The sequence below is a fragment of the Marmota flaviventris genome, chromosome 2 (genome assembly GCF_047511675.1).
Source record: "Marmota flaviventris isolate mMarFla1 chromosome 2, mMarFla1.hap1, whole genome shotgun sequence".
In the NCBI taxonomy this organism is placed as follows: domain Eukaryota; kingdom Metazoa; phylum Chordata; class Mammalia; order Rodentia; family Sciuridae; genus Marmota; species Marmota flaviventris.
In genome coordinates this window covers 47,837,124-47,861,251 of record NC_092499.1, presented here as the reverse complement: position 1 = coordinate 47,861,251, position 24,128 = coordinate 47,837,124, and the positions used below count along the sequence as shown (strand labels likewise).

Here is a 24,128-nt window from a genome sequence, read left to right as displayed (position 1 = left end):
TTACTGAAGCATTGACTTAAGCAAGATTGGAAACAACCTAAATATCCTTAAAGTAGGAAACTAGTTATATTATTATACATCAATATAATGAGCTTCCATGAAGCCATGAAAACAAAACAAAACAAAAATGATGAAGCTCTTTGTAGAAGGGATATTTTTCAAGATATTTTAAATACAAAAAGCAAGGTACAGAACATTGTATTTCCATATTTCATGTGTACATATACACCACCTTACACAACATTTAATTATATATGCAAAGAATGCTATTGGAAGAATACTTAAGTTGTTTTCTAAGAGGGGAACTGAGTAGTGATAGATGAGAGATACAGAAAATATTTTGGTATACCTTTTTATACTTTCGAGTTTTTAATAATATACTAACTAGCCAAAACTAAATTTTAAAAACAATTGTAAGAAATTGAGGTGATCTTATAGTAATGGCATAAAAACAAATCTTTCTTTCATATGTTCAGCAATTAGTAATTAATAATGAGACATGTTTAATTCACATAATATAGGAATTTATTTTTGTAATTCTCCATTGTATCAGGTATTCAGATTTTATTGTTTAAAACTATATGCATAAGGGCTAGTAAAAGTATATGTACAAGGGCTGGAGTTGTGGCTCAGTGGTAGAGCACTTGCCTAGCATGTGTGAGGCACTGGGTTCATTTCTCAGCACTGCATATAAATAAATAAAATAAAGGCCCATTGACAACCAAAAAATATTTTTTGAAAAAAAGTATATGCATAAGTGCTTTTCTCTAGTAAAAAGACATTATTTAGGCTTTCTTTTTTCTTTGTTGTATTTCCCTAATTTTCTCCAGTGACCACAATTTCTTTGTTTCTTTGTAACACACAAGTCAATACAATCCAATGCAATGACCCTGATATTAATGTGTATAGTCAGGAGATAAAATTTTTTAAAGTCCCCCTTGTAGTTTTTTTTTTAATGTAATTGAAGTATAGTTCTGCATTGTTGAATTTTTGATCTGGACTATGATTGGTTTTTAAAAACTAGGAAGCCAGTTTTATGAGTAAATATGACACTCCTAATTAATCATTCTATCAAATTGACATTACTGTTTTAACTCTTCCCCAAATCATTTCCAGATTTGATTTTTACTCTCTGAACTTGTTTTTCACCCTCAGTCTTTATAATTTACTATTAACACCTAGTTTCCTAACAAAAGATGCATAGTGCACAGCAGTTAATTTCTTTCCTAATTAACTCCTACTCATTAGGAATCCTCATACTTAAGAAAAAATATAGGCTAGTCTTGAACAGATTAGCTCTTCCTCATACAGTGGTACCTCAGTATCCTTGGCAGGTTGGTTTCAGGACCCCTTTTGGATACCAAAATCTGTGAATGCTCAAGACCCTTATATAAAATAGCATAGTGTTTGCATAATGCACATCCTCTTGTATACTTTAAAAAATCTCTAGATAATTATAATACCTAATAGAATATAAATGTTACATAAATAGTTGTTATACTGTATTGTTTAGGGAATAATGACAAGCTGTTTGTACCTGTTCAGTACAGACACAGTTTTTTCTGAATATTTTCAGTGCATAGTCAGTTAAATCTGTATAAATGGAAGACGCAGATACAGAGGACCAACTACAGTTCTAGATTTAGTATTTATTGATAACATGTAAAAGACTTTGTTCCCATTGTTTGTGTAAAGTGAATGAATCATTTTCAATGGTATTTTTGAATTGTATTTAGTTGACTCATTTTATGTGTCTCATTGCTTCTAGGTAAATCTTACGAATCATTGTGGTTTTATGGGTGGACTACAAAAAAACAAAAGCACTGGACTGACCACTCCATATTTTGCTACCTCTACGGTCGAAGTAATATTTCATGTATCAACAAGAATGCCTTCTGATTCTGATGACTCTTTGACCAAAAAAGTAAGTGCTGAGAAAAAAGTATGTTAGAGTTAGAATCTAATAATAAAGAAAAAATATAAAATATGTAACTAATCCAAGTGATCAAGCACTGTTTCTCAGTGTAGTATCTCTATACCCAGTGTGGTCTTCAAAAACAGGATTATTTTAGAGTAAAGTGTAATTTCCTCAAAGAACAATGGTTCTTTAAGGATTTTGTGATTAAAAAATACAATTCTCTTTTTAAAATTTTTATTAAGTATATTTGAAATTTACAACATGTTGTGAGATACGAGAGAAGCAAATTAACATTCATCATTTCACTTAGTTACTTCTATATGATAGAAAAATGCAGCTAAAAATCTATTGTTAAACTAAAATCTCAAATACCATACAGTTTTATTAAACTACAGTCCTCCTGTTAATTAGCTCTCTAGACTTGTTCATCCTGCATATCCACTGTTTTGTGTTTTAACCTATATCTTTCCACTTTCTCCCCTCAGTTGCTTTAGACATGGTATTCTTCTTAGTACACACACACACACACACACAACACACACATATATATTCCACATATAAATGAGAACATGCAGTGTTTTTCTTTTGCTTATTTCACTTAGCATAATGTCCTCAAGATCCTTCCATATTGCAGCAAAATGCAGAATCTTCTTTTATTGTAAGACTGAATAATTTCCATTATATATACATACATACAAAAACATACATTTTCTTTATTCATTCATGAATATAGATGCTTAGGTGACTTCCAAATCTTTGGAGTGCAGATACCTTAATGAGGTAGTTATTTTTATCCCAGAAGAGGGATTACTGAGTCATGTGGTAGTTTCTAACTTATTTAGGAACCTCCATGCTTTTTCCCACAATGGCTGTACCAATCTATATTCCCCCCAACAGTGTGCAAGGGTTCCCTTTCCTCTGTTTTCTCACCAACATTTATCATCTCTTTTTTATAGTAGCCATTTTAACAAATCTGGTAGTGGTTTTGTGTTTCCTGATAATTAGTGATGTTGACCACCTTTTCATGTACCCACAGGCTATTCTCCAGAAAAATATATGTTTGGGTCCTTTGTCCATTTTTTAAGGGAGTTATTTATTTTAGCATTATTGAGTTTTAAGAGTTCTTTATAAGTTTTGGATATTAATCCCTTATCAGATATGTGGTTTGCAAAGTTTTTTTCCTAGTCTATACATTGCCTTTTTAGTTTGTCAATTGTTTCTTTTACTATGCAGAAGCCTTATAGTTTGATGTAGTCCCATTTATTTATTTTTGCTTTTGTAGCCTAAACTTTTAGTGTGATATCCAGAAAATCATTGTCCTATGATTTCTTCTAGTTGGTTTCAGGTCTTACACTTAAGGGGGTTTTTTGTCTGTTTTGAGCTGATTTTTAGTGTATGGAATAAAATAAAGATCTGATTTCATTCTTTTGCATGTGGAAATCTAGTTTTTCCAGCACCATTTTTTGGAAGATTCTCCTTTCACCTATGTATTCTTGGCACCCTTGTCGAAATTAATTGACCATAAATGTTTGTAGTTATTTCTGGACTCTATTCTGTTCCATTGGCCTGTGTTTCTGTTTTTATGTCAGTACCATCCTATTTTGGTTACAGTGATATTATTTAATATTTTTGGCTAGCTCCCATAGCACTTCATTATTTCCTAAATGGTTAAAACAACAAGTATGTCTTTTATAATGTTGAACTACTTTAGACCTCAGAAGCAGGTCTCAGAAAGGTAAATCAACCCCCACCTCACCCCACACATACCCCTACCTACCTTCTGACGTCCTTTCACCTTGCTTTTTCTCCCCAAGGCAGGCTGTGGACACTAGAATTTCTGTTTACCTAGGAAGGTCAAAGGAACTATCTTCCCTGGCTTTTCTGTCTAGGAGTCTGCCATAAGGAAATGTTTTAACATACTTTGTCTAAGAGTAGATCATAAGACCTCCATTTCAGAAGGAATTTTGCCATGTACTCACAAGGAAGGAACGATGCAAAAGAAGCCAAGAAGAATCCAGACAGACAGGCCTTGCTGGATTTTCCCACTTAGTCCATTAGTATTAGTTCAGACTCTTTGTCCAATCACATTTGTACAATGCTTCAATCATGCCTGTGCAATGAAATTTCCATAAATATCCAACAGGACAGGGTTTGAAGAGTTTCTAGATAGCTGAACACATGGGAGCTTCCTGGAGGGTGGCATGCCCAGAGATGCCATGGAAACTCTGCACTCCTTTGTAATTTTCCATGTAGTAAACCAGCAAACATGTTTCTCTGAGTTCTATGAGCTAATCAAGCAAATTTATCAAACCAAGGAGGGAGGTTTGGGAACCCCAGTTTCTAGCCAGTCAGAAGCACAGGTAGAATACCCTGGGACTTGTGATTGGCATCTGAAGAGGAGGTGGCACTTTTGGAGACTGAACTCTGTGGGATCTGATGTTATCCCCAGGTAGAACTGGATTAGATGACACCCAACAGGTGTCTGCTTTTGTAAAATTGCTTTCTTGGTTCCCTTACACAACTGGTGTCAGAAGCCATTATCATCCTTTTTTGAATGAGCATATGGGAAAAGCGGATTTCAAGTTTGGGTTTTCAATGTGTCATCAGAATTACTGTAGGTTATTAATATAATTTTATAGCACTCAATGTACCCAATGTGCAGCCATATATCAGTTAACTTCTATTTTTACATTTACCATTTTGTTACTATAATCAGAAATAATGAGTTATCTTCTACCATATAGTCAATAGGTTTACATAATGGTTTACAGTTTCTAATGGTAGAAGGGAGGACTGGGGAGTTGGCTGAGATATTTATGAGGTAGGATATAAGGATAAGGAAGTATTCGATTATATGACTAGTGAGAGGGTAATCATAAGAAGTTGGCTGTTAGTAGGAGAAACAAGAGAAAGGCAACCCCATGCAAGACTCCCTGTTACAACAGGATGACTGTTAGTACCCCTAGTATAGAGAAACCTCTGGTGCTGCCAGGCCCACAGGAACCTTGGTGACTTCTTACCAGGTCCTTATTGTTGTCCCTTGATAGAGGTGGCGATATCCCAGTTTCGTGGCAGTGTCAGCCTCAAGCCTATTTGTATCCTGATGTTGAGCTGTGGAGCCACGCTTTGGTGAATAAGGAACCCCAGAGCCGGGTAGCTCCCTGCGTGGGCACAGGGTGGGCCTCTGTCAGGATCTCTGGCGGCGGTGTGCTATTAATATAATTTTAAATCACAGAGTACAATACCTCCAACTTTCTTTTTCTTTCCCATTACTGCTTTGGTTATTTGGGGTTTCTTGTGATTCCATACAAATTTAAGGATTTATTTCCTATTTCTGTGAAGAATACCATTGGAATTTGGTTAGGGATAGTGTTAAATCTGTATATTGCTTTGGGTAGAATTGACAATTTAACAATAGTCTTTCAGTCCATGAACACAGGATATCTATTTATTTGTGTCTTCAATTTCTTTCATCAATGTTTTATGGTTCTCAATTTTCACATCGTTTACCTCTTTGGTTAAATTTATTTCTAAGTATTTGTGGGTTTGGGGGGGTTGTTTTTTGTCTTTCATAAATGGGATTCTTGATTTCTTAGGTCATTGTTACATATAAAATGCTGCTGATTTTGTTTCTTGATTTTGTATCCTATAAGTTTACTGAATTCATTTTTTATTTCTAACTTTTTTGTGGAATCTTTGGGATTTTCTACATATATAATTATGCCATCTGCAAATAAAGATAATTTTACTTTTTCCTTTTCAGTTTGGATTCCTTTGATTTCTTTTTCTTGTCTGATTGCTCTTGGCTAGTTCTTTGACTTTTTTAGATTTCAAAAATAAGTAAGATCACATTGAATTTGTCTTTCTGTGCCTAACTTAATGTCCCTCAGGTTTATTCATGTTGTCACAAATACCAGGATTTCCTTCATTTTTAAGCTGAATAGTATTCCACTGTGTATATATACCACATTTTCTTTATTCATTCATTTATACATAGACACTTAGATTGATTCTATATCTTGGTTATTGTGAATAATGGTTCAGTAAACAGGGATGCATATATCTCTTTGACATAATGATTTCACTTCCTTTGAATCAGCCTTCCTCAGCCTCCCAAGTAATTAGACTACAGATGTGCAAACACCATGCCCAGTTTATTCTAAACTTTTTGTTTGTCTCTTTTTTTGTTCATTCATTCATTTGTAAAACTGGGGATTTAAGCCAGTCACTTTACCCACTGAACTACATCTCAGTCCTTTTTATTTTATTTCTTTTAATTTTAACACAGAGTCTTGCTGAGTTTGCAAATCTGGCCTCAAATTTGAAATCCTCCTGCCTTAGCCTCCTGAGTCACTAGGATTATAAGTGTATGCCACTGCACCAACTCATTTTAAACCAATTTTTAAAAACATTTTAAACTAGTTTATTGGCTCCAAGTAAACTCATAGTGCTTTGCAATCACCATCACAGCCCCTTTCCATAACTTTGTCATTTTCATTTGGTTCAAAATATTTTTTTAATTTTCCCAATAGTGGTATTATTGGTTTATATGGTTTACTATTTTTAGTTTTTAGAGGAACTTTTATACTGTTTTCCATAATGGTTATACTAGTTTACATTCTCACCAGCTATTTACCAAGGTTCTCTTTTGTCCACATCCTTACCAATTAATTGTATACTAGATTATAAACCTAATACCATGCTGTTTTCAAGGTTTTATCCATGTTATATCATGTGTAAGAATTTCATTCCTGAAATGGCAAAACAATAATTCATTGTATGCACCTACCATACTTTTGTTTATCTATTTGTTGATGGACCTGAGTTGGTTCCACCTTTTAGCTCTTGTGAGTAATATTGCAATGAACATTAGCATACAATTATTTGTTTGAATCCTTATTTTCAATTCTTTTGGCTATACATCTAGGAATAGAATTGCTCAGTCATATATAAATATATGTTTACCTTTCTGAATAACTGTGAAACTGTAGTTCATAGCAGCTACACCATTTTATATCCCTGCTAACAATTCAGCCATACACAAGGGTTCCAGTTTTTTCACATTTTTGCCAACACTTCTTATTTTCCACTTTCTAAAAAAATTGCTCTGGTTATTTCATTGTGGTTTTGATTTGCATTTTCCCAATAACTAATGATGTTTAACATCTTTTCATTTGCTTATGGCCATTTGTATACCTTCCTTAGTGAAATGTCTAGTCCTGTACGCATTTTTAATAGGTTATTTGTATTTTGTTGTTGTTGCATTGAAGGAGTTCTTTATTCTAGTTATTAATCCCTTGTCAGTTATATGATTTACCAATATTTCCTCACATTTTGTGGGTTGTCTTTTCACTTAGTTGGTAGTATCCTTGATGCACGAAAGTTTTAATTTTGATGGAATTTAATTTTTCTTTTGTTGCCTCTGCTTTGGGTTTCACCAAATGAATTTGGATTCAGTCTCATGAAGATTTTTCCCTCAGTTTTCTTCTAAGAGTTTTATAGTTTTAGCTTTTAACATTTAGTTCTTGGACTCATTTTGAACTAATTTTTGTAGATGGTATGACATATAAATCCAGCTTTATTTTTTTGCATATGGATACCCAGTTTTCTTATCACCATTTGTTGAAAAGCTCTTGTAATCAAATCTGTTGGTCTAAATATCTGTCCTTATGCCAGTCCCCATACTGTTTCAATTCCTGTAGCATTGTAGTTCATTTTGAAATCAGAAAATATGAGACCTTCAATTTTATTCTATTTTCAAGACTGTGTTGGCCTTCAAGGTCTCTTGAGATTCTATATAAAAATTTTAGGATGAGTTTCTCCCTTTCAAAACACTGTTGAGATTTTGATGGGGATTACATTGGATCTGTAGTATCACTTTAGGTAGTATTAAGTCTTCCAATCCATGAACACATGGAATAAATGCCTTTTATTTATGTCACATTAAATTCTTTCTGCAGTGCTTTACATTTTTCAGTGTAAGTCTTTTGCCTACTTGGTTAAATTTATCCCTAAGAATTCTATGCTTCTTCATACTATGAAAATAGAGTTTTCATAATTTCTTTTGCAGGTTGTTACCATTAGCATATACAAATCCAACTGATTTTTATGTGTTGATTTGTATCTTACATCTTTGCTGAATTTATGTATTAGGTCTAATAAATTTTTGTGGACTCAGGTTTTTCTACAAATGAAATCATATTTCTTTGATGTTTCTGTAAAGGAACAAGAGCTTGGAGCTTCTTAGCTTGCCATTTTGCTGACATTGTACCCCAGAAAAAGTTTTAATTTTAAATTTAAAATTATTTAATAATATACCAGATGAAAGGGTGGAGTTTTGGCTCAGTGGTAGAGGGCTTGCCTAGCTCATGTGAGGCACTGGATTTGATCCTGAGCACCACATGACAATAAATAAAATAAAGGCATTGTGTCCATTTACAACTAAAAAATATTTAAATATATGTGTGTGGGCGGGGGGGGGGGGGGGGGCGGCGGCTCGGGATGTGGCTCAAGTGGTAGTGTGCTCACCTGGCATGCGTGAGGTCCTGGGTTTGATCCTCAGCACCACATAAAAAATAAAATAAAGATATTGTGTCCACCTAAAAAACTAAAAAATAAATATTAAAAAAATATGTGTGTGTACATATATATTACATATATACATATATATACATATGTATATATATATATATTATCAGATGAAAAAGTTCATATTTTCCCAATTATTTAGTAAAGAGAACAACTCAGATTATAACATGGCATAATATTTCCTGCATTTAAGAGGCCAGAAGCATTCTAACTTTTTATAATGCAAGCATGTATATATTTTAGCTGTTAAAATAATAATTATACCTGTTATTGAAGAAAATTACCCAGACTGGATAAGCTTTTTTGCTTAAATAAAGCAATTTAAAAGGTTTGTCCGATAGAGAATTGTACTTTCTGTGTATACTGATTTTTTCATTTCTCTGTGATTCCTGCTTTTAATCTGCTCCTCAGAGTTCTAGTAAGATTTTTCTCCATAATAGGCTTGTATTTTAGTTCTCTTATACTATCACTTCCTTTTTAATAGGTTAAACAGTAAAACTTAATCATAGAATCCAGTTATCTTATACCAGTTCTTCTTAATAAAAAATCACTTTCTGTATTGGTATTTTTTCTCCTGAATTTAATAAATTCTACATTAGTGGTAATAAGTTGGGGCCTAGAACATGTGTCCTATTATAAATGAACAATTGAGTATCATTAGGTTGTCCCCCCTGTCCTTTGTCCATACATCTTCAGGTGTGTTAATCCATTCAGTAGACACATTAATGAGCACTGGTTGAAGTGTAATATTGGAGGAAGTAAGGCTTGTTGACCTCAGCATGGAGTTTAATACCTCCTAATTAAATTAGATAGTCGACAGTCAGTATAAAGAAATTGCCATGCCTCTGGCAACCTAGAATTATTTATGACTCTGGTTCTTTGTTTTAAACTTGGGTAGGAGAAAATCATTTATATCCATTTTGTAGAAACCACTTTTAGTTCAGACTTTTTATTTAAAATATTATGCAGTGTTTTGTAAAATTTTTTAGCATTTTATTTTCTCAGAATGAGAAATAAATTTCCTTAGACCTATTTAAGTGTAGCATTTTTATTTTTTGTGAAGAAAAGGTGTTTCAAGGCTCAAGCCAGTAGCAGCAGAATGTTTATAATGTATACTATACTTTTGAACAAATTAACCATTCATTCTAGTAGTCTCTCTTAGAAATATACCACCATATCAACAATCCTGATATAACCCCAGTCCAAGCCATCTGTCCTATAAATTATCTCTACCTGAGGAAGATTGATGGAAAATGGTTAAAAATAATTTCCACTTAACTGAGTGTTATTCACCCCTAAAAATCAGAAGTGCTGCAAGCATTGGTATAAAGTGTTCACAGGAGCCTCTCTCATTTCCTCTATCTCCTTGTTCTAGCCACTTGCTGATACTCTGCTTCCAAGGTAGCTGAATCATCCTTTTAGAAGTTTGATGAAGATCAAGTTGAGATAATTGTAGCATACTTAGTTGGACACTCTAGTCTAGCTTTCATTTCCTGGACCCCCCAAAAGAGGGGAAAGAAGCACTTTATTTAAGTCAGTTCCCTCCGAAATACTATTAGTGTAATGGACAACATTTTATTTTCTGTCTTGAAATTTGGTCACAATAGTTGCATAAATAAATGAGCCCTGGAGACCTGACTGGTTTAAATTTTAATTTTAAATCTGTTTTTAAATTTTATGTAAAAGCAAAACATAAGATACTTTCCAAAGAATTGTGTGTTAAACATAATTCTGGAGAGTGAATTTTTAAAAAGCAAGTTTAAGAACTAGTACAATTTTTTAATTATTTTAGTCTAAGTGAGTTTAATAGTATAATTAATAATAGCTATGAAATTGTACTCATAGTTTCAGTCCCAATGCAGCAATTAACCTTACATAATTCCATTTTAATATAAGACCCTAAACATAACCCTAATTTCTACAAATGTCCTCCTCTTGACAAAGATAAATGATAGAAAAATACAGTGATTCAGTGCAAATTTGTCTCCCCAGTGTGAATGGCATAATTTGAATAGGATAGCAGTTGCTTCTCATTTCATGTAGAATAAAATTATAATTTCTTACTATGTCCTTTGGTGTTCTTCATGATTTGACCACTTGTCTAACTCTGTGATCTCCTTTCCTGTCACCTTCTTATTCAGTCTGGCCTCACTGAGTTTCATTTAGCCTTCCAACATATGAAACTCCTTTATGTATCAGAGGCTATATATACTCAACTGTTCTGTTTGAAATGTTTTTTCCTGCGAATTTCCTCCATTCTTGCTGTTCTTCTGTCAAACTTACATGACAGTTTCTTAGAAAGACCTTCCCAGACCATTCTGGCTAAAGAAGCCCCATTCTAGTGAGACACACTGCCACATTACCTTATATTATTTTATTTCTAACAGTTACCATCATGTAAAATTATCCTATTTGTGGTTTTTTTGTGTGTATATTTATCTGACTCTTCCCACTTCAGTATCAAAGTCATGAGAACAAGGATTTTGTTTCTTTTCTGCTGTATTACCAGCACCTAAAATCAGGCCTGTTGATGCTTAATAAATATTTCAAATCAAAAGAACTACCTATAGACACCTTTATTGTCATTCAGGCCTCACATTAAAATAAATGCCATAATTGCAGATAATTCTATTTTTATACTCTCTACCACATAGTTATAGAAAAAAAATTGCCAAGGTAAATCTATCTTTTTAATATCCAGCAACATTTATTGGATGCCCAACCCCTTATTAAGGCGTAGTACTAGATGTGCCTATTGATTTCAAAAAAAAAAAAAAAAAAAGCTTTTCTTAGTTTTTAAAAATGGATGATTCAGATAGCAAATGAATATACGAAAATAAGTGTGACTGTGAAAATGTACATGAAACGATGTTCTTTAAAATAATTGAGGGTATAGGATAGTTATGTTTTGCTAAATGTGTCTGGAAGGTAGTTGAAATGATAGAGAGGTGGGACAGTGAGAATGCTGTTTCATTTTCCACATACATAGTAATTGTTCTGAAGTAACTGCCTAACCTAATTAGCTTCTATGTGTTCTTCAGCTTTTTGTTCAAGTGCCATTATAGATAGTAGAAAAGTATATGTAGAGTATTATGTGTATTTTTAATTATTTATTTTTTAATATTTGATTATTTTGCTCCATTTCCTCCATTGAACCCTAAAGCTTTAAGAGCAGAGACCATATCTCTTTTTCCTCATTGCATTTGCAAAAAGCTAGCATAGCATAGTCAACTCTCAGTTAATATTTGCTAATGAATGAAAGGTGATCGATTGGAAGGAGTGAGGGAGGGTAGAGAGAAGACCTTTTAAGAACTCATGAACTAGTCCAGATATACAGGATGATTAGCAACTGCTCTAGAACAACAGTGGAAAGTACAAAGAAAATACATTTTTTAAAAATGAAGAACTTGTTAGACTAGTAAAGAAGCCAGTAGAATCAAGAAAACACTCTCGGATATTGCTCCTGAATCATTATAATAAGTTGATAGTTACCTTTAACAAAATGGGGGCTTTAGGAGCTTTTCAGTAAACTGATTTTATGAGAGATAATATATTTACCTTACATGAATTCTAGTCTACAGCCCCAGTTGAATGATATGGCACTGAGGAAATCTAGGAATAACTTCAGAGTCCCTGTTGATAATCATGGAGAACTAGAGTACTGCCTTAAGATGGATGTCTTTGTTCATTAGGGCAGCAACAGCAAAAGTACCGTAGACTAAATTGCTTATAAACCACAGAAATTTATTTCTCACTTGTATGGAGGCTGGCAATATCAAGGCTGGCAGATTCAGTGTCTGGTAAAAGGCCACTTCCTGGTTCACAAGCATCTGTCTTACTGTAACTTCATATGGTAGAAACAGCAAGTAAGTTCTCTATGCCTCTTTTATAAAGGGATTAATTATTTGTAAAAGAGCCCTCATGGTCTAATCACCTCTCAAAGTACCTGCCTTCTAATACTATCACATTGGGGTTAGAACTTCAACCCCAGTTTGTTTAAGGTGATATAAACACTGAATCTGTAGCAATGGCAAGCATCTGATTTTCACAAAAGGATACAGACCAGACCACAGAGTGCAGAAATGACAACATTCATGAGCTCTATGTCAGTACCTAGCAAAATAGGATTATTAAACAGATGGTTCGTGAGCACTTAGTTAATGAAATAGTGATCACTAGGAGCCACCATAAGTTCACCATAACAAATCACATCAAAATAACTTAATTTGTTTTAATAGGATTACTAGGTCAGGAACAACCATAGTCTGTATAAAGCATTTAACTAAGTTCTTTGTTGTGGACAAGTTGAAGAAATGTGGTCTTAATAGTAGTTAGGTAAGTATGTTCATGACTGACAGTATAATTATGTTCAGAACATAAATTATTTAGCAAGTGGCAATATAGGGATGTAGTTAAAGTATGGGTTCTGGGACTAGCCTTCCTGGGTTCAAATCCAGATTCTCCCACTTTCTAGTAGTTTAACCTTAGGCAAGCTCCATCATCTTTTAAGTTTTAATTCCCCACCTATAAAAATAGATATGATACTAATTATACTTACCTGTAGACATTGTAATGAAATTAAATGAATTATCACAAATCACACACAGAACGGTGAACACTTAACAAATAGTAACCACATGATAAATACCCTTAATAAATGTAGGAATTTTTTTTAACCAGGAAGAAAATCTGTAATGACTCACTGTTAAGACTTTTAGCCAAACCTGTCCCATTTGACATTTTTCTTCAAAACCCAAATGAAGACATAAGATTTGAATTTAAACATAACCTAAATATGGAAAAGAGAGAGTCAACACACACTGAATAGCAAAATTGGCTAACAATAGACCTTGCTTAAAAATAAATCTGAATTTGGCAAGATAAAATTTAATAAAGGATAAATATGAAATCCTTCCTAGTTTTGGCATTCATTTATACTTGCTTAAAAAAACTTTGTAAGAAAAAAAGATTTATGGATTTGACTTGATTAGAATTTGATTTAAGCAATGTTATTAAGATATAAAAAAATTAATAATTTAGTGACCAGAACAACAAACAGTTCCAATATTGGTTTGCTATATTAGATATTATATTCTGTTACAAATGATACAGTTTAATAGAAACATCAATAAATTGAGGCAATACACACAATGGTAAATATTTTATAAATTATAAGGAGGAATTAAGGGCACTTAATAACCTGGAAAAGGAAAGTGAGATATTAATCTTCAAATATCTTAAAAGATAATATATAAAATACAAATTGGATTTGTTTTGTAAGGCTCATTCAGAAGAACTAGCTTCAGGAGTGTGGATTTGACTTTGGTATAAATATTCGAGCAGAGGCAAGGTATGTACTTCTCAGAGGTATTGCAGTGAATTCCTACATTGTGTGGGAAATGATACCTTTAAGATCTCTTCCAGTGTTAACATTCCATAATGTGTCCAGGACTTTAATTTTATACATGTTGAACTTTATTTTGCTACTTTATCATCATAAATTAATAATGATAATCTGTAGGCTATGTTATATACCATTGTTTGAGTCAGCTTTTTCATTTCTGTAACTAAAGGACCTGACAAGAACAATTAGAGGAGGAAAAGTTTATTTGAGGGCTCCTGGTTTCGGAGGTCTTAGTCATAGAAGGCCAGCTCTCCATTCCTTGGGGGCTCAGGGTGAGGCAGAACATCATAGCAGAAGAGTGGTGGAGGAAAGTGGCTCAGGACATTGCACCAAGAAGCAGAAGAGAGAGAGAGAGAGAGAGAGAGAGAGAGAGAGAGAGAGAGAGCTCTGCTCAACAAGGACCAAATATATACCCTAAAGGCACAGCCACAGGGACCCACTTCTTCCAGTCACATTCTACCTTGCCTAGAGTTACCAACCAGTTAATCCCTGACAGTGGATTAATGCACTTATTAGGTTTAGGCTCTGATAACCCAATCATTTCACCTCTATAAACTTCTTGCATTGTCTTACACATGAGCTTTTGGGGGACACCCCCTATCTAAACCATAGCAACCATGAATTCCAAAACAGCTTCAATGGCAGTAGAAGTCAATCTGGAAGAGTAATTTGTTTGCCAGTCTTGTTAACAGACCTTTCCAATATATGGAATTTTTGTACTGTATTTCAGAAATGAATTGGCATCTGAGTCCAAAACATGTAGATAGGAACTTCTTTCAGAATTTTGAGAATGTACCTGCTGTCTATACATAGGGAACACAGTCTTTTAGGTCCATAAGAGATAAGAAATAAATGTAGAATCATATGCAAAGTATGTCAAATGCACATACATCTGAAGTTTCTGTTAACTTTTTAAAAAATATATTTTAACGCATTTTTAACCTTTATTTATTCATTTATTTTTATGTGGTGCTGAGGATCAAACCCACACATGCTAGGCAAGTGTTCTACCACTGTGCCACAACCCGAGCCTTCTGTTAACTTTTAATCACTAAAAATCCATTCATTTAGTAGTCTTTCAAAAATTCCCAAGATACTTAGTAGTGATTGGCAATTCTTTAGTTTGTTTAATTGTTGTACAACATATTTTAAAGACATAAAAAAGTGAAAACATTTTTTATGTTTTCCTCATGACAGCCCAAAATAATTGCTTTTTTTAGCATTTGAATGTAAACAATAAGGATTTTTATGAACCTTTTCCCTTAAAATGTTTGAACATGTTTTGAATGACTTTGTTATGCACGTGGTTCTATGCCAAAAATCTTTATTAAAACATCTTGGCAAAATTATGTGTTCTTTTCCATTGAACTTCTTCTATAACAGACTTAATATTATGTGGAAGATATTTGAAGACAAACTATAGCTATAATATAAAAGTACAGTTGCCCCTTTCTCTTGGTTCTTTAGATAAGTGGGCACTAGAAATTATAGGTAGTTTTGGCAAGAGTTCAAAGGTTAATGTAGCAGATAAATAAAAGGAATTTTCTGTAAATTGAGACCTGCATTATTTCAGTTGTCTTGTCTTTCCTAACCTAACTCATTTAATTTTAAAAAGTAAATACTTAAATTCTTCCTGACAGTGTGCTCAGCTTTTACTATCGTTTATTACTTCAATTATACTTGATATCACTTAGAACAATCTGCCATTTAGAAATCTCAGTATAGCCTGGAGCTTAGTATTAGATCTGGCTGCTATTGTAACATGTACAGCATATGACATTAATGTATCAAAATTAGATTGGATCATCCCTCCTGGTTAAATTTATTTCACATTTCTTTTGTATTCAGTTAACATAAACCTATTAGGGAAGCTGACACATGGGGATGGCTGTATAGGAAGGATATTTTTAAAGTATTTTGATTAAAAAATGAAATTATAGAGCCATGGCTTTTCTGAGTTGTGTAATCCTTTTTTTTTCTTTTAAAAAAATGTCACAAAGTCCACATCCCATATTTATATCATTCCAGTTATGTTATATACAGGCATAAAGGGGTAACTACAAGATTAAGGAGTTAACTCCAGGGTTAAGGAGTGACAGAAGAGAGCCTTTCAGTAATTGAACTTAACTCCTGTCTTTAAGTCACATATTGTTTTTTTGCTTACCCTATGCCCTTAATCAAAAATAAATGACACATTTTTTAAATAGAAATTTCTTATACATTAGCATAAAAACTATCCCTAGTTTTGTCTTCAAACTTTCCCACCTTTAATGTGACTAGAATATCGCAAAGTAAACTGAAAGTGGACTCAAATGTATTAAGTGGCAGAATCAATAAATGTACTAGAATAATAAAATTTATGTTTTACAGTAAGAATAAAATTCAAGAATCATAGGCATTAAGTTAATTTTTTTAATAATTTACAAGAAATCCAGCTTTGGATGCTTTATTTTGATGCAGTTTTAATTATAACATTAACTCAGATTGCCAGAAACACCTTTGTAACCATTACAGGTATCTAAATAACATTTTAAAGGCCTAATAACTCTCAAGATAGTTTCATAGACAAAGAAAACCTGGAAATTTGTTAAACCACACTTTGTATTACTCAATAAGTGATCATCCAATTCATGAATTATCTATTTCTTTTATTTCTCTTCCTGTTGCCTCCTTCAGGCCACTTTACCACTCATTAGCACTTCCAGAGAGTGGTCAGAAAAAGAAGAATCTCAAATCAGTCACTCTTGTAAACAATCTTTAAAAGTTTGGTAGTAAAGAATTGGTGCAGTTGCTAGTTAAGAAAAATTGACTATATGTGAATCTTTTTAAGTTCTCTCTGCTTCTCATTGACTGTGTGCAGTTAAGATTGACTTCTGCAGTGTCTCACACTGTCTTTAAATGTGTTTCATATGTTGTGAAAATGACCAAATGAAATTTAATCTTTTTTTATTTATTTACATTTTCTCCTTTTTATAGTATGTTGTTGTTACTAACTATATGACTATACTCAAAGAGCTTTTTATAAGGCACTATAAATTATTTTCTTGGTTTTCCAGTTGAGACATTTAGGAAATGATGAAGTGCACATTGTTTGGTCAGAGCATACCAGAGACTACAGGAGAGGAATTATTCCTACAGAATTTGGCGATGTTCTTATTATAATATATCCAATGAAAAATCACATGTTCAGTATCCAGATAATGAAAAAGCCAGAGGTAAGAACTCCTTTGCTCCCATTTTTAATACTAGATATTGAGTTCTGTATGGATTTGTGAATTCTTTCCATCTTATAGAAGAAAAATTAGACCAGGCATCAAATTGTGAAAATGGGGGGAAATGCAACCCAGTCTCTGATAGCAGAGTAGATTATCTTAAACCTGGTACAGAAGGAAATAAAACAGGATAAATAACAAGAAACTGCTCAAATGGGAGATGGCTCAATAGTGTCAGGGTGAAAGTTTCTGAATACTAATCTCATTAAAGGACCTATCTTTCACTAAAAGAACGATCATTGGGAGGTCAAGGCAGGAGAATGGTGAATTCAAAGTCAGCCTCAGCAATTTAGCAAAACCCTGAGCAATTTAGGAATACCCCTGTCTGTAAATAAAATATAAAAAGGGACTGGGGATGAGTCTCAGTGTTTTAAGTGCCCTTGGGTTCAGTCCCCCAAACCCCCCCAAAAATGATCATTTCCTAAAAGACTCAGAAGTAAACCCTCCCTTTAGAACAAGAATATGTGATTCCTATATTTTTATTTTATATGCTTATTAAAATTTTGTGAATATTTAGTCATGTTGCTTAATAAATGAGGACACTACAAATTTAAAAATAATAAAATAAAAATAAAAAGCCTACTTCTGTAACCTTTCCTACGGTTGAATGTCTTTTGTATTACAGCATAGGGTTAAAATGGCTATTACAAAAGTATTTCAAGATCAGAGAAGTTTGCTATTATTTTGTTGCATTTCTTTCTTTCTTTTTTTAAGCTTAACTTTTTTAGTAGAAAACTTACTCTTTGATAATTGATCAAGAATCTTCAGAATTCCTTGGATTGGGTTAAGCTTTTCATGTGTGAATTTTGCTGATGGCCAGTTTTTTAAAAGTTTTTATAAACCAGAGGTTAACATGCCATGGCCCACAGCCTGACTTTGTACAACCCACAAGCTAAGAATTATTTTTTTACATTTTTCTTTTTAAAATTTTTTTGACAAATAAGACAGTTTGTGGCCACAAAGCCTAAAATCCTCACTATGCCTTCCACAGCTTATTTCCATGCCTTCAGCTACCTTTTGTGCCATCGATATTCATATAAAATAATGTGTGTTGGTAGAGGAGCAATGCTGGGGATTGAACCCAGCTAGGCAGACACTCTAGCACTAAGCTATACCCCCAGGCCTACCTAAATAGAATAACTTTTGAAATTGTCATTCCCCTGTTGAAAATGGCATTTAATTTCAAAACACAGATTTTTTTTTTCCTAATATACCAAGGTAAAGTATTTTAGGTTCTGTAGTAAAGGTAGTCTCTCACAAAAGTATGAAAGACTTCCTGACTATAAAGATATATATCTTTCCTGTGTTTGCTCAGTGAGGAATAGGAATTTACTTCTAGCATTAGGTTTCTATATATAATTGAAACTACAAAATTTTGAAAATTGGCAGGATACATAAATTATTTAGTTGGTTACATGAAGCACATGGCTGTTTTGCATAGACACCCTGTAGAACATTGGCATTTTTTGTTTATGGTCTAGGATAAGTGATCCAGCATGGAAAATAATTTAATTATTGAACAGATTTTTTTACTCAAGGAAGAACTAAAGAAGCAGAAACACTTTTGAATGCAAAATGTTCTTGATTGCTCTTGTTTATAGTCTTTCTACAATTTAAATATAAAATTGTTTTCATTTCTTTATTAGGTTCCCTTCTTTGGTCCACTTTTTGATGGTGCTATTGTGAATGGGAAGGTTCTACCCATTATGGTTCGAGCAACAGCTATAAATGCAAGCCGTGCTCTGAAATCACTGATTCCTTTGTATCAAAACTTGTATCCTTTTTAAACAATATGGTTTCTACTCTAATGTATGTCTGCTTTTCCAGGGTAAATATTTCTGTTTGAAGACCGTTGGGTTAGTTTCTGTTTATTGATAAACCAATGGTGGAGTTCCTCCCCATTGATTTGAGTACTTATGATATATGAGTGATGTATTTTCTTTTATATAATTTTAATCAGTACTAATCTTTTGGTTAATTAATGAGAGTTGCATTATTTGTGGACATTCTGTTGCTCTGAAGATGCAGAAATAATCAAAAGTCATTGCAAAGAACTCAGTCTTATTGGGGAAACATATTGTTTTCAACATACATGCAATATGTATACTAACAAGGGGCCCCCACTCAGCTGGAGGGGATAGTGTTATCAGGAAACACTTCTGACGAATGTGAGGATTAAACCAATCTTGAGGGACAAATAAGAGTTAATCAGATTGATGAGATTAAGAGCTTTCCTAATAGAACAATATAAACAGAGACATGGAAGTATGAGAGGACATGCAGTAATTAAGACTGTAGTTTCTGGAGCCAGATTATACTCAAATTCTGGCTTTTCTTAAACTGTGTTTTCTATAACATCTCTGGGCCTCAATTACTTATCTGTAAAATAAGAATAATTGTAATAGCTAGCACCTGTTGTTACAAGAACTAATAATGACTCATACGTAAAGCTCTTAAGATAGTGCCAAGTATACAGCACATAGAAAGTTTTCAACTATTTTCTGATGGTCTTTTATAAAATGAATTTGTGTTTTTCATATACTTTTTTCAATATGATTAACACTATTTCATTATTACTGTTCTTTAACACAATAAGCTATAAATATTAGGATTTAAAAGGAAGGCTTTTAAAAATGTTTCATTCCACATGACATAGATATAACTTGGTAATCTGCCACAAATATTTTTTCTTTTGATGAAAATCTACTTAAGAACTCTGATTCCTACTTAATTTCTCATATATTCTGACACTGAAATAAAATTACAAATGGATTATTGTATGTTAAATTGATAAAGCTTAATGATGTTTTGGGGCTGGGGTTGTGGCTCAGCAGTATAGCACTTGCTTAGCACATGTGAGGCACTGGATTTGATCCTCAGCACCTCATGAAAATAAATAAATAAAATAAAGATATTGTGTCTATCTACAACTAAAAATTTTTTTAAAAGCTTAATAATATTTATATAACATTTTTTATTTGTAACATTTATATCTTTACTTACTTTAAATTAAAAATATGTTAAGTTTTTGAGTGAGTCATTTTAGTGAAATGATAATTCAGGAGATTTACATTATTAAAAATATAATTTGGAGTGTGTGCCTATAGTCCCAGATGCTTGGAAGGTTGTATGAGCCCACAAGTTTGAGACCAGCCTGGGCCACATAGCATGATCCTGTCTCAAAAAATGACACTAGGAGGAGTCTACTAAATGGAGATGTATAAATTGGAAAGAATTTTTTTTTTATTTTTTACATAGTATTTTTAAATTAGTGCTTTATAAATATACATAAAGGTGAAATTTACTGTGGTGTATTCATATATGTACATGGGATAGTTTGGTCAATTTCATTCCAGTTTCTTCCATTTCCCATCCCTCTCCTTTCCCCTCAAACCACCCTACACACACACACACACACACACACACACACTTTCTGTACTCCAGTGATCTCCCTTCTATTTTCATGGAATTCCCTTCCCTTACCCTCCCCCCTTCTTATTATTATTTTGGTCTTTGGTCTAGGTTTTGGATATGAGAGCAAGCATTCAACCCTTGACTTTCTGAGTCTGGCTTATTCCACTTAGCATAATGTTCTCTAGTTATATCCATTTGCCAGCAAATGCTAGAATTTCATTCTTTTTTATGGCTGAGTAAAACTCCGTTGTGTATATATACCACATTTTCTTTATCCATTCATCTGTTAACAGGCATTTTGGCTGGTTACATAACTTGGCTATTGTGAATTGTACTACTATGAACACTGATGTGGCTATATAACTAAAGTATGCTGATTTTGGTTCCTTTGGGTAAATACCAAGGAATGGGATAGCTGGGTCATAGAGTGGTTCCATTACTCATTTTTTGAGGAATCTCCATACTTGGGGTCCCACCAACAATTTGAGTGTACCTTTTTCCCCACATTCCTTGCCAGCCAGCATTTTTCTTGATAATTGGCATTATGATTGGGGTGAAATGAAATTGATTTGCATTTTTGTCCATCATTTGTATTTCCTCTTTTGAAAAATGTCTGTTTAGTTCTTCTGCCCATTTATTAATTGGGTTATTTGGTCTTTTATGTTAAGTTTTTGAGTTCTTTATATATTCTGGATTTTAATCCCCTGGGAGTGGGTAGCAGTGATATTCTCCCATTCTGTAGTCTCTCTCTTCATACTCTTTGTTTCCTTTGCTGTGCAAAAGCTTTTTAATTTGATGCCATCCCACTTATTGATTCTTCGTTTTATTTTTTACGCTTTAGGAGTCTTGTTAAGGAAGACAGTGCCTGTGCCAGTATGTTGGAATGTTGAGCCTATATTTTCTTCTAGCAGTTGCTAATTTCTGGTTCAGTTCTTAGGTCTTTGATCCACTTGGAATTGACTTGTGCAGGGTAAGAAGAGGATTTGGTATCATTTTATATATTTTTTTTCACACACACACACACACACACACACACATATATGTGTGTGTGTGTGTGTGTGTGTGTGTGTGTGTGTGTATAAAGTTGTAGTTGGACACAATACGTTTATTTATTTATTTTTATTTTTACGTGGTGCTGAGGATTGGACTCAGTGCCTTGCATATATGCTAGGTGAGTGCTCTACCACTGAGCCACAACCCCAGCCCATTAGTGTCAATCTTCTACATATGGATATATAATTTGAAAAGAAATTTCAGTGGGCAAGTTCAGTAAGTGATTAGTGTAAACATGGAGAAAGTATTTATTAATGTATTCATTCATTCATTTATTTATTTTCGTGCCAGGGATTGAGGGGCACTCAACCACTGAGCCACATCCCCCAGCTCTGTTTTTGTATTTTATTTAGAGACAGGGTCTCATGGAGTTGCTTAGCACCTCACTATTGCTGAGGCAACCCTCCTGTCTCAGCTTCCTGAGCTGCTGGGATTACAGATGTGCGCCACAGCGCCCTTAGTTTCTAAATCTCTTCTCTTTGTACAGTGTGTTGGTTGTTCTTGTGAATTGTTTTGAAAAGTATGCAAGTTGCTTATTGTTTTGAAGCAATTAGGAGAATCTATTCAAGAAGACCATTCAGAGTTTTTGTAAAGCCAGCTGAGTGTACCCAGTAATCCGGGTTATTTGCATTACCTTCAGAGCCTGGAATCTTGAAAGTCATTTCATCAGATGTGATTAATTCATCAAACTCATAGTTTCCCATTTTTAAAGTCTACATACCATATGATTTCTTAGGAAAATCAGGGGCCAAGGTAACTCAGTGGTAGAGCACTTGCCTGGCAAATATGAGTTCCTGAGTTCAATCCCTAACACCTTAAAAAAAAGTGGGGTGGGGCAACTCCACTCCCAAGATACAGTATCTTATTCTTTTGTACAAAACAAGATACTTAAGTAACCAATTCTCCTCTTCCTCATCTACCTTTTCTAAATTTCTCTTCTGATTTTCATCTCATTGTAATTCTTTCATAAAAGCTTTGAAGTAAAAAAAAAAAAAAACCAATAAAAAAAAAAAAGCTTTGAAGTCTTAAATCTGTTTCTTGGAGCATATTTTTCAGTTTATTATCTCCTGTATATCTCTAGAAAGGTAGCTAATCTTACATGAAATATACAGTTACCCATAAAATAATTTTATCCACATAGCTTCACCAAAGATGTCTTTGTGACCTTTACCTCTTTCACAGTTCACCTAATCCTGTTGTTCACCCTGAGGTTTAGTATCCTCCACAATTTCACTTTCTCAGTTGAAAGTAGAGCACAGAGGTGGATGTGAAGGAGTTTGCATTTTCCTTTACACACACACACATACACACGCCTTAAATTTTTTTGGAAAGTAGCAAAATTAGATTAGATTGAAATGCAAAACTCTATTTACCTCTTGTGTCATAAAACAAGAAATCCATTTATTGAGCAAATTTTTGACCTGAAGTACAAACAACGTTTAAGATGCACACTTCTCCAAGACGTTAAAAAATACAAAATCAACAATGTTGGGAATATAACTTAAATATTTTTTAAAATCAACTTCACATTCTTCTGTTCAGATTTTCATGTAATACTAGAGGTGCAAAAGTTGGATTTGCAGTTGTAAATAATGATTTTTAACTTGACCTCTGTCTTGCGGTCTTGTTCATGTTACAGAATCTTTTATTGTTTTTTGCATTGCTGGGGGTAGAACCCATGGCCTGACCATGCTAGGTAAGCTCTCTACCACTGACCCACTCTGCCAGCCCAAGTTATAGAATCTTTGAATCTCACTTTCTTCATCTGTAAAAATATACTAATGCCCGTCTAAGAATTGTGAAAATTACATAAGATAAATGACTTTGGATGTGCTTAGTAAATATAGTAAGTTGCATTAGTTTGACCAATGATGAATTCTGTTATGTGTAAAAATTACAGTCAATATAACATAATCCACCCAATACCAAGGTTACCTGATTATGTTTCTATGTTTGGTTGGTTAGTAGATTGATTTGTTGGATTATCAGACCTACTTCATGACATGCTTAATAGTTAATCATGTTGAGACATTAATAGATACCATGTTGGAGAAAATTCTAGGATGAAGAGAGACAATTGCAAATGAAAATAGAAAACATAAACAGTGTATTTTAGCAGCAAATCTGAATAGTTCCTACCAGAAAAATTGTGTGTGGAACACTTTAGAGTGAAAACATTAAACCAGATTAAACAAATTTTTCTTTACATAGAAGCTTGAATTTAGAAGCTATAGGAAATTGTTTTTCAAAACTGTTTTTTTTAAATATTTTTAATTGTAGATGGACACAATATCTTTATTCTATTTATTTATTTTTATGTGGTGCTGAGGATTGAACCCAGTGCCCCACATGTGCTAGGCAAGTGCTCTACCATTGAGCCACAACCCCAGCCCTCCAGTGCTGTTTTGCATGAAGTTAACCATCGTATCCATCGGTTCCATGTTCTAAAATTCAACTAACTAGAAACTATTTGAAAGAA

The 24,128-nt window shown here is 33.4% G+C and overlaps 1 protein-coding gene across 3 annotated transcripts in view; it reads left to right on the top strand.

Annotated features, from left to right (window-relative positions):
* The window catches only part of Ralgapa1 (Ral GTPase activating protein catalytic subunit alpha 1), a 251,241-nt gene that overhangs the window by 198,440 nt on the left and 28,673 nt on the right, over positions 1 to 24,128 (top strand). For all 3 annotated transcript variants that reach the window (XM_027929475.2, XM_071607832.1, XM_027929473.3), the window contains exons 36-38: positions 1,769 to 1,924; positions 16,967 to 17,125; positions 18,829 to 18,956. In XM_027929475.2, the coding sequence (XP_027785276.2) occupies positions 1,769 to 1,924; positions 16,967 to 17,125; positions 18,829 to 18,956 (443 nt within the window). The remainder of the gene's footprint in view (positions 1 to 1,768; positions 1,925 to 16,966; positions 17,126 to 18,828; positions 18,957 to 24,128) is intronic.